The following is a 16,066-nucleotide window of genomic DNA, read 5'->3' on the forward strand; positions in this document are numbered from 1 at the left end:
TAGCACAAGTAGTTAATCAACCAGTAAATGATCATTATTAGGTAAGTCTTATCTATTTGGGACATTCATATTAACTGCCCAAGCAAAAGCATAGAGAAATTGTATGCTTTTCAAACTACAGTATTTCTTGGACTATCAAAAAAAAGATATTCCTCAATGACTAAATCCTCATGATCTAATTAAGGCACGGAACAGTTCTGAAAAGATATTTTAAGGTATCCGTTACTACCCAAATTTTGGGTAATTTGTATTTGTAAAGATAAAAAACAGATGGCAAAAGCTCAAAACTGGTTCCTAGGAGGAAGGAAAAATTAGACAGCAAAAGCCACTGTGCCCCCTAATCTAGGCCTTAAGACATTTGGACACCCCAAATTTTTACATTTTTAGTACTATTTACCAATCAGTTCTTTGGGGTAGAGACAAACAGCTGTAGTCCATGTATTATAGGAACACCAATGCCATTTAGCTATCTCTTTATATAACTTGTATTGACTATCCCGTTTTCTTTCACTTCATTTAGTGATTTTCATCTTGATAAAGATAGATTTAATAAAGTTAAAAAAATTCTGAGACAATGTTGGGAAAACCCTGTCAAACAAAACCTTAGACAAAATAATAAAATCCACAGACACACAATTGTAAAAGGAATTGAATATTCTCCATGCAACACCACACAGAAGCAAGTCACTTACAGAGTTACTATGCATCCTCATCTCATAGGCCGCGTGTCTTGGATTACTGGCTACTTGACAACCTGGGGAATTTCTTGAACCCAAGGCATGAGGTGTTAATATTCCACCAGGAGTAAAAGCTGGTTGATCTCTCTAACATAAAACAGAAGTAAAATTAAATTACAAAACAATTAGTGACAGGAAACAAAGAAGATAATGGAATAGTCCTCATAAGTACTTTTGATGATGAACTGTTTATGTGGAACTCTGAGAGAAATAAACCCTCTCCTAGTTGTTTTAGGTCATGGTGTTTCATCATATCAATGATAACCCTAACTAAGACAGTACCCGTGAATCCAAATGCAATGGTAAGCAACTTAACATTTCTCCCTTTCAGTTTCAGATACTGCTTAGTTCTTATAAAACATAGTATAGGCAACAAGCCTGAAAATCCATCTGGTAAGAAAAAAAGGTGAGGTGACTATAAAGCATTATGCAATTACAGACAGAATCTATCACAGTCAGACAATAAGCAGCATAGTTAAGAGAAAGGACTGATCAATACTAGGAGCAAAACCAACAAAGAAGGCCATGTGTATAATGGAAAGGAGTAACAAAAGCAGTAATGTAATTAGAAGTACCAATGAAGGAACCCCTCAAGAGCACAATAGGTGAATTTAGAACATGGGGGAGGGGTGGTTCTAGATGGGCAGAATTAGACCAAAACCAAGATAAAAGTGAATTTCGAAGGGACAAAGGAGTCTGAGGAGATTTCAAAGAGAGAAACAAAATTCAGAGGGTCACATTCTAAGAGGATTAGAATCTGACAAAGATGAAGACAGCAGACTGGAGGTGGATGGTCTTGACTAAGGAATATTTATCATCCTATGAGCAATCCCATACAATTATTTAAAACTCACCTTCATCCTCTTTCTTTTTTCTTTCTGTCGTCTTCTAAAACTGTCCTAAAAGTATAAAATCCACATATTCTGTCAAATAATTACACAAAAATGTCAGAGTTAAACATTAGCAGGAGTGATTCGAAAGACCATTTAAGTTTTAAAGGAAAATATCAATAATATGGGAACCTAACTGAACTAGGACTCACACTATATATACAAAGCCCTGTCTATCAGAACTCTAGATACACAGAAAGACTAAATTTAGATAAAAATAAACTGTTCTTGAAGTTTGCAGATCTTAAAAATACACTGCAGGAAAATGGAAGAACTATGACAAAGACCTTTGTCATAAGCTTTTCAATATGGAGAAAATACAAATACAAAAACAATGGATCTTGCCGGGCGATGGTGGCGCACGCCTTTAATCCCAGCACTCTGGAGGCAGAGGCAGGCGGATCTCTGTGAGTTCGAGACCAGCCTGGTCTACAAGAGCTAGATCCAGGACAGGCTCCAAAGCCACAGAGAAACCCTGTCTCGAAAAACCAAAAAAAAAAAAAAAAAAAAGGATCTTTTCTTGTTAAATATAATTACCATTTAAAACCTCTATGAGATAGCTGAATGAAAAACATTTGGTTACACTACTAAAGGCTGCTAACCACTCCTAATTCCAGCACAAATGGCAAGCAAGAAAGAAGTGGAATTCCACAAACACTAACCCCCAGCTTCCAAAAAGCTATCAACAGGAAAAAAAGAGAATTCAAATTTACTATTTATTCTGGGCCAAGTTTATGAATAAGGTAGGGTTCTTTCTCCCTGTTCTCAAAGGGCAGTCATGTTTTCAGCTCTCTAAGATTTAGGGCTGATATTGCTCATTAACAAATGGTCCATTCCACAGCTTTGCACACTCACACCCAACAAAGTAAAACAGAATGGTCACGGTTTCTGTTGGGGCCGAAACAAAAGCCAGTAGATATACTGCTGATGGTTACCCTAAGTGCATTCTCCCAAGCACAATGCAAAACTTTAATGAGATTTGAAATTGGTGTTTTCTCTCAGGAGAGGAGTCTTGTTTTTCTTTTTTCTTTTCTTTCTTTTTTTTTTTTAATTTTCGAGACAGGGTTTCTCCGTAGTTTTTGGTTCCTGTCCTGGAACTAGCTCTTGTAGACCAGGCTGGCCTCAAACTCACAGAGATCCGCCTGCCTCTGCCTCTGCCTCCCGAATGCTGGGATTAAAGGCATGGTGGCGCCCGGCTGAGGAGTCTTGTTTCTCAAGACAGTTTCCTTGTGTAGCCTTGGCTGTCCTGGAATTCACAGAACCACCTGCCTCTGCTAGAATTAAAGATATACACCACCACTCCAGCTCAGGAGAGAGGTTTAACAAACATACCTAAAGATGAGGCAATGAAACCTCCAATGGTATGGAAACTGTTGATTTCTTCCACTTTGATTTCTATCTGTGGTTCTGGAAATCTAACCTAGGGTTTCTTCCATGTGAGGTAAGTACTCTATGTATTCAGCTATATCCCTAGCTCTCAATTATTTTATTAATTTACATCAGAGAAAGAGAGATTATGAGAGGGTGTGTGTGTGTGTGTGCGCGCGCACACACACATGAGCGAGCACGCGCACACATGTGAGAACTTACAGGAGTCTGTCCTCTCTTACCATGTGGGTTTCAGAAACCAAATGCAGGCTTGGAAGCAAGTACTTTCACCCACTGAGCTATCTAGCTGGTTCCCTTACTAATTTCTCTAATAAAGCTTTCTTCCTCTCTCGTCAATGCAGCTTCTATCTAGGTCATCTGCAGACTGTGAAATCTGTCACTCTTTTCAGAACTTCCTCCAGTCACATTCTTCACCTGGCTTTCCCCTATCCTTGCTCCTGCCTTTACGCAATGTTATTGTTGCCTTGAGCCCAGTACTTGGACCTCTTCACTTCTCTCTTCCCATGGGAATGAGCACAAACTCTTGGCTTTAAACACGATCTATATACTACTAAACAGGACCTCTGCTCCTTCAAAATCTCCATCTGGGTACTTTGAACTAAACATGTCCAAAATGGAATACTCACCTAAAACTCTTATGACTTTGCACCCTAACCTCTCCTAGGGGAGCTGCTCCAAACACTTTCTAACTGCTTGGAAGCACCCTGGGGTCATTCCTGACACCTCATTTCTCTTTTACAACCTACATTTAGCCCATCAGCCAGCCGCATTGGCACTACTTTCAAAACTTGTTCAGAATCCCTCTGCCCTCAATAGTTAATCAAAACAAGGTAGGTGGAAAGTCAGATCTTGTCAGTTTTCTATCCAGAACCCTCCATTGATGCATAGTAAAGTCCTTAAGATGGCCTATGGGGCACTAGATCTGGCCCTCATCACTTTTTGGAACTCCACACTAATACTCTTACCTTCTTGCCTCTGCTCATGCCACATAATACTTGCTTCTTGCTGTTCTGTGTATATATAAGGCAGCTCCTCTCCAGAGCTCTGGCACAGCTATTCTCTGGGTTTTAAGTGTTTCCATTAAATAGCATACTTCTCCACATTATTCATGTCTTTATTCACACTCATCTATCAACACGGCCTCACTGTGATTTCTAGTGCCATTACCACGTTCCCACATACTGTTTCAACTGCTGTTGTTTTTTGTTTGTTTGTTTGTTTGTTTGTTTTTAAATCTTAATGGCATTTAAAACTACCATATTACATGGTGGAGTTGGTGACTGTGTTTGTTGTCCATCTTCCACTAAAGAATGCAAGCTTCCAGAAGGCAGAAATTTTTGTCTAGTTTTACTTTAGTGTTTTACTTTGGTTTTCTCCTGCCTTATCACTGGCAATCAAAACACTGGCACATAGCTAGGCTCATAGTAAGATTACCAAAGCTCATAATGCATCCTTTTCTGAAGCCTTCCATTCTGCTGATAAATATCTGACTCAGGGGGTTGGTAGTAACACATAAACAGAAGAACATACTGCTGGTGTGAACCTTATTGGTCTTTAACTTTTATGTGCTATGAATACTTTTATGAATGTGTCAAAAACCACAAACATACTTTCTAGAAGTTTCAAACTGAAATTCTGATGTTTCCCCTGTTTCCAGGCAAGGGAGAAAACAATATGACAAAAGGGACACCAAGGCTTAAAATATCTTCTTAATAGGTCAGCCAGAAATCATATTAAGTCTGAAACAAGCCGGGCGGTGGTGGCGCACGCCTTTAATCCCAGCACTTGGGAGGCAGAGGCAGGCGGATCTCTGTGAGTTCAAGACCAGCCTGGTCTACAAGAGCTAGTTCCAGGACAGGCTCCAAAACCACAGAGAAACCCTGTCTCGAAAAACCAAAAAGAAAAAAAGTCTGAAACACTAAGGCAGAAATCAAACCCTTTCTGCTTCAATGCTAACTTATCAATATTTAATGTGATAGCATCTGCTAAAGTCACATAAAAAGACTGCTCTTGCGAGGATTTTTTATACCAAGCTGTAACAAAGCATATACTACTTTTTGTTAAATATAAATAGTAATAAAGTAAAGACACTGTTAAGTGTTGAAGATATAGTCAAACACACACACACACACACACACACACACACACACTCCAAAACAGCTGTTCCAGTAAATACTGGAAGAAAACAACTCAATATCAAGGCAATTGGAAAGAATGCTTACTTAGTCGCTTAGTCAACTCTTATTACATAAGAGAGATTCAAAGTCCTAAAACTAAGAGAACAGAATTGTGATATACAAAGTTTAAAAAAAAATGTAATTATTATTTGCTATTTGCTCAATAAAGCCATGTGAGTTTTTTTGTTTGTTTTTTGTTGTTTTTGTTTTTTACAAAATTAGCTTACAAAAGAATTTTTCTCTTTAAGAAGCTACTATCTGGGCTGGAGAGATGGCTCAGTGGTTAAGAGCACAGCTCGCCCTTCCAAAGGTTCTGAGTTCAGTTCCCCGCAACCACATGGTAGCTCACAACCATCTTTGATGAGATCTGGTGCCCTCTTCTGGCTTGCAGGCATACATGCAGACAGAATACCGAGAATACTGTGTACATAATAAATAAATAGATTTAAAAAAAGAAGAAGCTACTATCAGCTCATTTCCCTATTCTGGTCTCCTTAGCATTTCTGGTCTCCTTTGCTACCCCTACATATCAATCTCCAAACATTCTGACTGTAGACTGCTGCCATTCCAGCCCACCTGCTTCCTTAGGCTTTGTACCCCTGGCCAAGAGCTAGGTAGTATGACTAAGTCACTCTAACCTACAGCTTTTCTTCTATTTAGGGATCTCCTTTTACCTCTTATTAATGGTAAATGTTTCCCAAGCTCTCGTAGGGCACTTTCATTCTACACAAGCTCCCACAGAATTTCACATTCCACCATAATTTCAAGTACCTCCTCCCATCAACCAAGGTTCTAAAATTAAAATTGTTTTCAAGATTTTGCCCATCCCCATGTCAGACATCCTTAGTCCCCTCATACTCAAATCCAAAATGAACTTCAATTTGTATCTGGTCTCTCACCCCAATCTCCTATACTCACAGTATTTGCTATCTCAGTGAATGGATTCAACAAACACCAAACTGCCTAGGATAGAAATCGGGACTTCTCTAAAAGCACTTGTCAGTCTTACATGGTCCAAGTGCTTTTTTTTTACTTTAGTTCCTTCCTCTATGTTTCAATTTGTGGAGGGAGCTACCACCCTCCACAAAACCTACATTCTTCCATCACTCTATTCTAGCTGACGCTATCCAACTCAGATCCTATACTTGGACTCCTAGAATACAAACTCCTAGTCCTTACCCAGTTTTCTAGAGTATAAACAGTTTCTGTAAAATGTGGTAGCCATGTTTATGTTTTAGCTAGTTTAAGATTTATATCCTAAATAAGATTAGGAAGAGAAAAACTGCAATACAACTCAAACAATGTACAATACACAGTTACACACAGCAAGCATCGCAGCCTTTATAAAATAATCAAGTACCAAGCTTGGGATTATGTAAGTGACAACACATTACAGTGGTATTACACACAGACAGGTAAAAAGTCTACCACAGCCTATGAGAGACAGGAGTAATTTTAGCTACTGCAATGTATTTACCTCATCATCTTTTCTCTTTTTAAAAATGCTATCTTCAACTTCACCAACTGCTAACATGATCATCTGTACTCTTTGTAGATTGACATAACCACTTTCTGTAAGGTAACCCTGTAAGTGATAAAATACATGTAAAATGATCTGCCTAGAAAACCAAATACTTCTGTTTTTAAATTACTCAAGAATAAACTTACTTACCCCAGTTTTGTGTACCACGTTTTTGTATATGTTAACCAAACGATCAATAGCACCTTCCCTGCCACCAGGAGACAAACATTATTCATTAGGACCAGTGGGCTCTGTAAAGTCAAGAAGGCTGAGACAGTCATTGGAACATCCCACAGATACACATACCTAATCTCTAGTGACGGCAAGTGAGGAAGGAAATCATTGCCCACAAAGAAGCACATGAACACCCAGTCATCAATGCTCCTCTCCACATCAAATGGGAATGGTAAGCTGGCCATGGTGAGTTCTCTTTCCAGATACTACAACCAAAGAAGAATGCTGACATCAAAGCAATGAAAAGAACATGTTTGAGGAATGACAGTTCCAATAATCACTGAAACGTACCTCTCGAAGAACATTCAGCCGAAGGAAGATAAACTCCCCTTCTGCACAAGGAAGACTATCTGCAAGTTCATCATGCTATAAGAAAGACAGTGGAGATTATGCCCAGACTAAACCCTGAAATTTTTTTTCTAGTCATACAAATTTTAGGGTTTTTCTAATGTAAGATCTCATTTAATATTTAAGTACTAAATTTGAAAAGCCTATCAAACTATTTAAAAATAAACACATCTAGACCATAAGTAAGCAAGTATTTGGTATGAAGGACCAGCAGTGCATATTTTACTTTTGGGGAGACAGATACAGATGAATAGTCTTTCCGTGGACCCAAGTTCAGTTCCCAGCACCCACATCAGGAAGCTCATAACAACCTATGACTCCAGATCCAGAGTAACACACACACACCTTAAAATAAAACCTTCTAAAGAAAAATAAAAAAAACATTTTTAACTTATATATCAGTATGAAAAGACATATTTGTCTTTCATCACCTATGTCCAACCAATATTGGTATTTTGTTGTATACTCCTCTGATCCCTTCTCAGACATGTATACTTCATTTATTCTATCTGCACTACAAAACCATATAGTATATTATATTTATTTTTCACTTTTTCTCCTAGCACAAAGTTCTTAAAATAGAAACACATGTAGATTGAACTTCATCCAACCAAGTAAGCTCAAATAAATAGAAAACAGAATATCTAATGTATCTGATGTGTAGTTCCCTTAAAAAATACTAATCTGAAATATCTTCCATAGATAATTCGCATTCAATGGGCATCATCATCTATGAGAACTTACCTTCACAGAAACACAAATTATATTAGAAAAACAAAGTAGAAAATATGAGTATGTGTAAGCTTGTGAGTACAGGTTCACCTTATATAAGCTACATTTCTGTGAAATACTTTTATGAAGCAGTTTGAATAGACGGCACTTAACTGTACGCTTAAATAGTTAAATGACATACTTGGTGACAGCGTTAATTTTCCCATGATAACATACTTTTTAAATGCAGTACTGTCCATCTTAAAGTTCTTACCTTTCCCTTCTTTTCTCTTGGCAAACCTTCACAATCCTTGACCTCATGTCCAAACTGATTACAAAGAGCACATGGTTTGGGTTTGTTTGGCTTGAATTCTTCTCTGATTATGGTGAAGTTAGGTTCATGTGTAGCGAGACCAAGCATAATAAGATCAGCTATCAATCAATAAGAAAAAAACAAATGAATGGCACTTTGGAAGAATCCTTTACCGTAATCAAAGTACTACTAAACGATGACACAAGAAAAAGCCCCACGAAACAGAGCATAGGAAGCAAAAATCAAAAAGTAATCCTAGTAGTTGTTCTGTCTACAAAGCCAATTCAGACATGAATCTACAACAAACCCCGACTCAGATTACACGTGGGAAACTACCCGTCATAAAGTCAGTGACATGCTATCTAAAGTTTAAAGAAAACATAGAACAAAATTCCTGACAGGTGACCACAGTACAACAGCAAATCAACAGAGATTCCTTCTAAACTTAGGCAAGACATCTGGGAACTATCAACCAACCCTAAAATATCCACAACACAACAATACAACAACATATTCTGGCTTAACCCAAGAACAGAAAATCCTCAAAAAGAAACATACCATCAGCTCCACACAAACAATGATGCGTATTTGGGTCATGGTTAGGCTGGGCTAAAAAAAAAAAAAAGAGAGAGATATTTATAGAAACATATCATCTACAAAAGAAGTACCACAACTTGCCAAGTATTTTCTAGTTAACAGCCTTTTTGTTTGTTTACAGGCAGTGCTGGGAATAAAACCCAAAGTACCTACCCCATGTGCAGGTAAATCTTTTACCATTAAGTTATATCCCCAGCCTGCGTTATATTTGTTAGAACAAATATACAATCAAACACTTTTGAATTTTACCTCTTTGTCTTCTAATGTAATCCATGATTTTGTGTTCTCCTTCACCAGGTGCACTAGCATCAGATAATATAACCTATTAAAAAAAGTTTAATATGTTTAGTTCATCTTCCCAGTTTCTACCAGAACAAAGAGGAAGACTGACTACTTTAAGAAAAACAGATGATTTCGTTAATGTGGTGTTACTATGTGGAAAAAACTCTAAAGATGTGTGCTAAACACTAACAGTACACCACTGAATAACTAACCACATAGAGTGGAAAAGAATAACAGGACTAGGGTCAGATGCCCATTAGTACTACCAATCAATTCACAGACTCTGACTACTTACTATCAAGGATAAAGTATCAAACCCAAGAGCAATCAATAAAAGGTAGAGTTTACCAAGTCTAATTAAAAGGAAACACACCTTAAGCCACAATTACAGAATAGTTCACTCAAGCTTTATTTTTCCATTTGTAAATGCAGTCCCACAACTTTAATCTGTTATCTAATGACATATCTACTTTCTAGTTAAAAACTACATTCTTATACATGTATTTTTAAGATTTATGAATTCCATTTTATAGCTTTACATGAGGTAAGAGAAAGAAATTGGCATTAAGAGAAAATTCAGCTATATAAAACCTGGCCATGAAAGGCATCCCATTTCCAATAACCTGGAAAGTTTCTCTTTTTTCTGACAGTCAACTAGCATTTTATGGGAGAAAATCATAAATAATATCAGTCATATCAAAGTACAGACTCAAATGGTCACTCTAATCTTTTTGAAGTACTAAAGTGTGAAACTTACTGTCAAATTTTTCCACCCAGGGTCATTATTTAAACGATCAGCTATGTAATAGCGAAGGCATTTAGCAAGATTGTCCATGAACTCAGTTCCCTAAAATGATAGAAAGAAAGAAATTAACCTACCATTTAAGAGTTAGCAGCAGCTAGCAAAACCTGAGACTACTTACTGGTGTAATACAGTTGCTGTCAAATCTTTCTTTTACTTCTTCTGGAGGAAGAAAGCCACCTAGACAAAAGAGACAATGTTTTTGTTTTCCCCATAAAAAGTGAAATAAACTAATCACCAAAAGTGAACAGTAACAAAAACATTCAAATATAAAAGAAACATGTTATCATGTTATCACCTAAGAAAAAAATGACCCCCCTCCAAGAAAACAGCATTTCTCCCCTTCAATTTAAATAAAACTGTAACACAGTGGTCCTCAACCTCCCTAATGCTGCAACCATTTAAAACAGTTCCTCATAATGTGGTGACCCCCCCCAACCATAATATTATTTTCATATTGCTATTGTCATGAATCATAATGTAAATATCTGATATACAGGAGATCTGATAGGCAACTCCTGTAAAAGGGTCGTTTGACTCTCAATGGTATTAATTATAACCTACAGGTTGAGAACCACGTCTTTAAGAAGACTGTCAAACATACAAAAGGTGCTACAACACCAGTAGAATAAAAATCATGAAGTCCTTCCTCTGTAACAAAAGAACATAAGCACTGGATAATGGTTTTAACTTTGACAATAGATATTAATAAATCATTAAGATATTCTATCATAAACAAACTTTAAGAGTCTTAATTAAAGCCATGTCTAAAATAAATATATACTTACACACTTCCAAATAAATTAATATAGCATAATAAGATTTATAAATGCAGTCCATGACATCTTTTTCTCCAGCTGTAAAATCCAATTATAGCGTGAAATAACATCATGGTTTTCCTGTCTATTATATTGCTATGGGTAGCACACATCAAAAAATAAACCTGATAAAACCAACCAGACATCACACCACACACAATGGGTTGGAGAAGAACCAGGTCTCAGTATCCCTTTCCCACTTCCCTCTTCTGTGAGACTTAGATCTAACCTAGGTACCCACCAAGAATTTTAAAGCGTTGGGAACTGCAGAAGAAAGGAGAAAAGTCCAAATTAAAGGCACACTCTCCCTACCTTTTGCAAGTATTTCTTCTCTGACTCGCTGCTTCTCAATTGCTGCTTCCATTCCTTCCTTTGATGCTCTAAACCTCCTTGAACGTTGTTGGTTCATTTTGGCACGTGGTGCCTAAAAATGTATAACTCATGTTTACATAATGCTATTCAAAGTGTTCACAAGCAAATCTATACATTATTTTCCACCCTCTCTTTCTATCACCACAGTAAATCCAAACTGCCTCTTCTCAACTGCTCTGTATGTGTCACCTAGTACTGATAAGTAATGAAATTCACTCATGGCTTATGTCACTTCAAAAGGGCAATCACCAATAAGGCACAGTAAATGACACAAAATAAGCACTAAAAGAAAATATCAATGAATTACTGAAGTATCAGGCTTTTCTTTCTAAAATTAACAGTCAATATTTTTCACTAGTCAGCTGATTTTCATTGCACTATTCAGAAAGCTAAGAACAGAAAGAGACTTTTAAAGTATTTTAGTACTTACCACTCCATCTATTGCCATGTAGAGAAGTCTTCTTGGTCTTACAATATTGAAAAGTCTGTCAATGTACTCAAAAATTGCAACCATCATTTCATCTTCATTTTTTGGTGCTGGTCTATAATTATAAGCAGACAATGTAATAGACTATATAGTACTTCTATGACCCGTGCTATCAATGGCAAAAAGAGACTACATACTTGTCTTCAGGATGAGTACAGGGATGGATGATTCCATTCATATCCAAATACAGATTATCAAATTCCACATCATTTGGATTAGGTTTACTGGCGTCAACTGGAATCTTTACACCATTGCATTCTTTTGGCTATGAAGAAATGATAATTTGATTGTTAAAATCTAAACAAGACAAGTACTAAGTTCAATATGAACCAATTTAATTTCAGAACTGGAAATAAAATACTTCAAGTACAAACAGAACCAAATTAACCCATTAAATGTGAATGGCTTCTAACTCAAGTTAATTATGTGGGATCACTGAGGTATCCACTTGGGTGGGGAGAGTCATCTTAGTGACTTCTCTCATCATTCACATCAAGTTCTGTCAATTTAACATAAAACACTTTTCCACTCCCTTCCATGTCATGAGCACACCATGCTAGTACAATCATACCTAGAAAGTCACAACTACCTTCCAACCAGTGTACAATCTCATTTCCAGTCCAGAGTTTAATCAGGAAAACACAAAAGCATCTTTGTCTAACCTTGCTTACTTTCCTAGTGCTTTCTATACCAAATAGCTAAACAATAAGCCTTCCCACAACAATATTATGTAGCCTGTTCATTTCTCAAAAGTTCCTATAAACCAGATATAGTATCTAACACCTGTACCCAGCACTCAGGAGGCTAAGAAGGAACAGTGTCCTGATTTTAAGGCTAATGGGCTACACAATAAATTCCACTATACAGTAAGTTATCGATTTATAGAATAAGACTTTGTCTCAAAAGAAAACCTAAAAACAAAACAAAACAGAAGTTCCAAGAAAGTAATGTCATCTCACTACCCTTTCTGAATGCCTTCTTCCTCTCTACCAATACTCACTTCTTAAAATCTTACTAACTTCAGCTAGACACAAATCAAGACACTTGCTTCACAGTACATGTAACATATCACCCAAGAAAGGAAATGTTTTCTCCCTACATTTTCTTAGAATTTTGCTTATATTCTTGTAGTACCACCAGTTTTAGGATTGATTAATTTGTCACTTCCACCCAACTACACTGTTAAATCCTTCAAAAAGTAGGGTTGTATTTTCAAAGGTTCTCAATTATACTTTTATAATGACAGTACTCGAAGGCACAGAGAAAAGCAGGGGAATGACGACAAGACCATTTCAGAAAAGTGTTTACTCAGAGGAAGGAAAGGGCACGAAAGCAAGATTCAGTGTGTATTGTAATTGAGGGTGAGGGATATAGAAAAAGGAAACTTTTGACAGGGGCTCAATCACAGTTCCAGGAAAGCCAGGGCTACATATAGAGACACAAACAAACAATAAAAATATGTATATATCCCAAGTCTTTGGAAATTGTTCTAAGGACCAACAGTAACTTTACCAAGAAAACCCATGAAAATGGATGCAAAAGAATGTACATATGGTACATATTTTTTTAGTAATGGTAGGAAGAGAAAAAGAAGATGGAGCAGAAAAAACATATTCAAAGAATACTGAAATTATTCCAAATTTAAAAACTATACCTAGAAGCTCTATGAACTCTAAACTACAGATAACATCACAGTAAAAATGCTGAAATATACAAAAAGAAAAAAATTATATGGTAAAAGGCAGGCTGGAGAATTGGCTCAGCGATTAAGAGTACTCAATGCTCTTGCAAGGGACCCAAGGTTGATTCCCAGCACCCACATGGCACTCACAATCATCTGTAATCCCAGTCCCTGTGAATATGATGCTCTCTTCTAAACTCCAAAAGGCGCACGCGCGCACACACGCATGCAGGTAAAACACTCATACAGATAAAATAATAAATCTGGGCAGTGGTGGCACACACCTTTAATTCCAGTACTTGCAAGGCAGAGGCAGGCAGATCTCTGTGAGTTCAAGGCCAGCCTGATTTACAAGAGCTAGTTCCAAGACAGGCTCCAAAGCTACAGAGAAACCCTGGGGAGGGGAGAAGATATAAAATAATAAATCTAAAATATTTAAATAAACAAATACATAGTAAGTAAATGCTTAGTAACTCTCAAGAGAACCTCAGTAAGAGCAACTTCTTACTTCTCAGGGAGTCAGAAGGATGGCATAAAAATACTAAATGCTAACCAAGGAAAATTCTATCTAGGAACTAGGAAAGTTATCATTAAACAATGAAGATGAAGGCCAGCAAGGTGGCTAAGAGGATAAAGGCCCTTAATGCCAAGCCACACTGCAGAAAGACCTGACCTTCACATGCACACCATGGCATGTACCCATGGCCTTCAAATAAATAAAATAAATATAATTTTAAAGCATTTAGGACAGTGAGATGGCTCATGAGGTAAAAACACCTTGTTGACCAATCCTGGCCACCTGAATTTAATCCTCAAAAGCCCCAGAAATACGGACAAATAACCAACTCTGAAAAATTGTCCTCTGACCTCCCTAACACCATGGCATACAGTCACCATAATATACTATGCACACATAATAATAAAATTTTAAAGTGAAGGTGAAATAAAGACTTCTCTGTGAAGAGAAACAAAATTTGTAGATAGCAGACTTGACTTCCAAGAAATATGGATCTTCTTCAGACTAAAGTGACTGTAAGATAATTCAAACTCTACAGTGATGACTTCAGAAAAATAATTTTTAAAAAGCAAAGAAGATAATAATCACTCAGTGTAAAAGAAAGTAAAGAACACAGGAAGAAAAACTATATGATGCATAGGAAATAAAAAGTCAAATAGCAAACACAAATCCAAATATACTGGTAATTACAGCATAGGTACAACAGAAAAAGTCAGTGGACCAAAATATATCTTATCTATAAGAAACAGAGTTGAGATTCAAACACAAAGAGTAGAAGTTAACAAAGAAAAGAAATCAGGCAAACAACCAATGAAAGAAAGCTGCAGTAGCTACACTGTGTATATATACTGTGTATGTGTGTATGTGTGCCTGCTTGTTTACATACCCACCACATGCATACAGGTATCCTTGGAGGCCAAAAGAAGGCATTGGATCCCATGGAACTGGAGTTGCAGGCACTTATGAGCTACCAAAGGTAGGTACTGGAATATGAACATAGGTCTTCTTCAAGAGCAGCAAATACTCCTAACTACTCACCACCCTCCCCCAATACTTTTAATTTTTTAGCTACATTTTATTTGCTTTTTGTATGTGGAGGTTAGGAACATGCACATGCCACTAACCCTATGCAGGGATCAGAAACCTACTAGAATCCTCTTCATCGTGTGCGTTACAGAGCTCAAACTCAGGTTGCTGGGCTTGGAAACATATGCCTTTACCCACGAAGTCATCTCACCAGTCCACAAAACAGGATAAAAAAATGTTAATAAAAGAACATCCTCTAGCAGGGTGGTGGTGGTGCACACCTTTAATCCCAGCATTTGGGAGGCAGGCAGAGACAGGTGGATCTGAGTTTGAGGCCAGCCTGGTATACAGGATGATTTCCAGGACAGCCAAGTTTACACAGAGAAACTCTCTTGAAAAACAAAAAAGAAGAGGAAAAGGAAGAGAAGGAAGAGGAAGAAAGAGAAAAAGATCTTCTGGCTCCGTGACCTCCAAGCATACATACACATGGTGCACATACCTAGATGCAGGCAAACATAAACATAAAAGCATACCTTTAAAAAAAGATCTCAAATCAAACCAGGCAAGGTGGCAAACATCTGTATTCCAGCACTCAGTCAGCTGAAACAACATGATCCTGAGCTTGAGGTTAGTTTTGCTTGCATAGCTAGACTACACTTTAATCATAATCACAATAAAAAAAAGAAGTATCTCAATAAATTTTCTCCATTTCAAGACCCCATGAAAAGGGATAAATCAAGTCTAACATAAACAAAAAGAACGTAAAACTAGAGTAGAAAATAATCAGAGAACAGGAGAAAAGTCAGTTAAACTAAAAGCTAATCCTTCAAAACGATCAATGAAACTGAGAGTCCTTTATTTAACTTGAGCAAGAAAAAGACTAAAATTACTAGAATGAGACACAAAAACTTACTTTACTGCCAACTTTAGAAACCAAAAATAATTATTAAAATACTACAAATAAACATATCAACAAATAAGCTAGTACAGACAAACATATTACTAGAAACTTAAGTACCAAAACCATTCAGGAAGAGATGATCAAAGCAAACCAATAATAAGTGAAGAAACTGCCGGGCGATGGTGGCGCACGCCTTTAATCCCAGCACTCGGGAGGCAGAGGCAGGCGGATCTCTGTGAGTTCGAGACCAGCCTGGTCTACA

At 37.1% G+C, this 16,066-nt stretch overlaps 1 protein-coding gene across 2 annotated transcripts in view; it reads right to left on the bottom strand.

Annotated features, from left to right (window-relative positions):
• Xrn2 (5'-3' exoribonuclease 2) overlaps positions 1-16,066 on the bottom strand; it is a 72,748-nt gene that overhangs the window by 47,024 nt on the left and 9,658 nt on the right. The window contains exons 2-15 of one of the 2 annotated variants that reach the window (XM_005365489.3): positions 11,817-11,944; positions 11,623-11,734; positions 11,133-11,244; positions 10,124-10,182; positions 9,958-10,047; positions 9,168-9,240; positions 8,880-8,930; positions 8,283-8,440; positions 7,241-7,315; positions 7,022-7,155; positions 6,866-6,923; positions 6,671-6,778; positions 1,592-1,636; positions 693-824 (exon numbers count right to left, since the gene is read on the bottom strand). In XM_005365489.3, the coding sequence (XP_005365546.1) occupies positions 693-824; positions 1,592-1,636; positions 6,671-6,778; positions 6,866-6,923; positions 7,022-7,155; positions 7,241-7,315; positions 8,283-8,440; positions 8,880-8,930; positions 9,168-9,240; positions 9,958-10,047; positions 10,124-10,182; positions 11,133-11,244; positions 11,623-11,734; positions 11,817-11,944 (1,335 nt within the window). Of the gene's footprint in view, positions 1-692; positions 825-1,591; positions 1,637-6,670; positions 6,779-6,865; positions 6,924-7,021; positions 7,156-7,240; positions 7,316-8,282; positions 8,441-8,879; positions 8,931-9,167; positions 9,241-9,957; positions 10,048-10,123; positions 10,183-11,132; positions 11,245-11,622; positions 11,735-11,816; positions 11,945-16,066 lie in introns of those variants that run through there. The other variant, XM_026788478.1, reaches the window with a different exon arrangement.

Source organism: Microtus ochrogaster, unplaced genomic scaffold, assembly GCF_000317375.1.
Source record: "Microtus ochrogaster isolate Prairie Vole_2 unplaced genomic scaffold, MicOch1.0 UNK3, whole genome shotgun sequence".
In the NCBI taxonomy this organism is placed as follows: Eukaryota; Metazoa; Chordata; class Mammalia; order Rodentia; family Cricetidae; genus Microtus; species Microtus ochrogaster.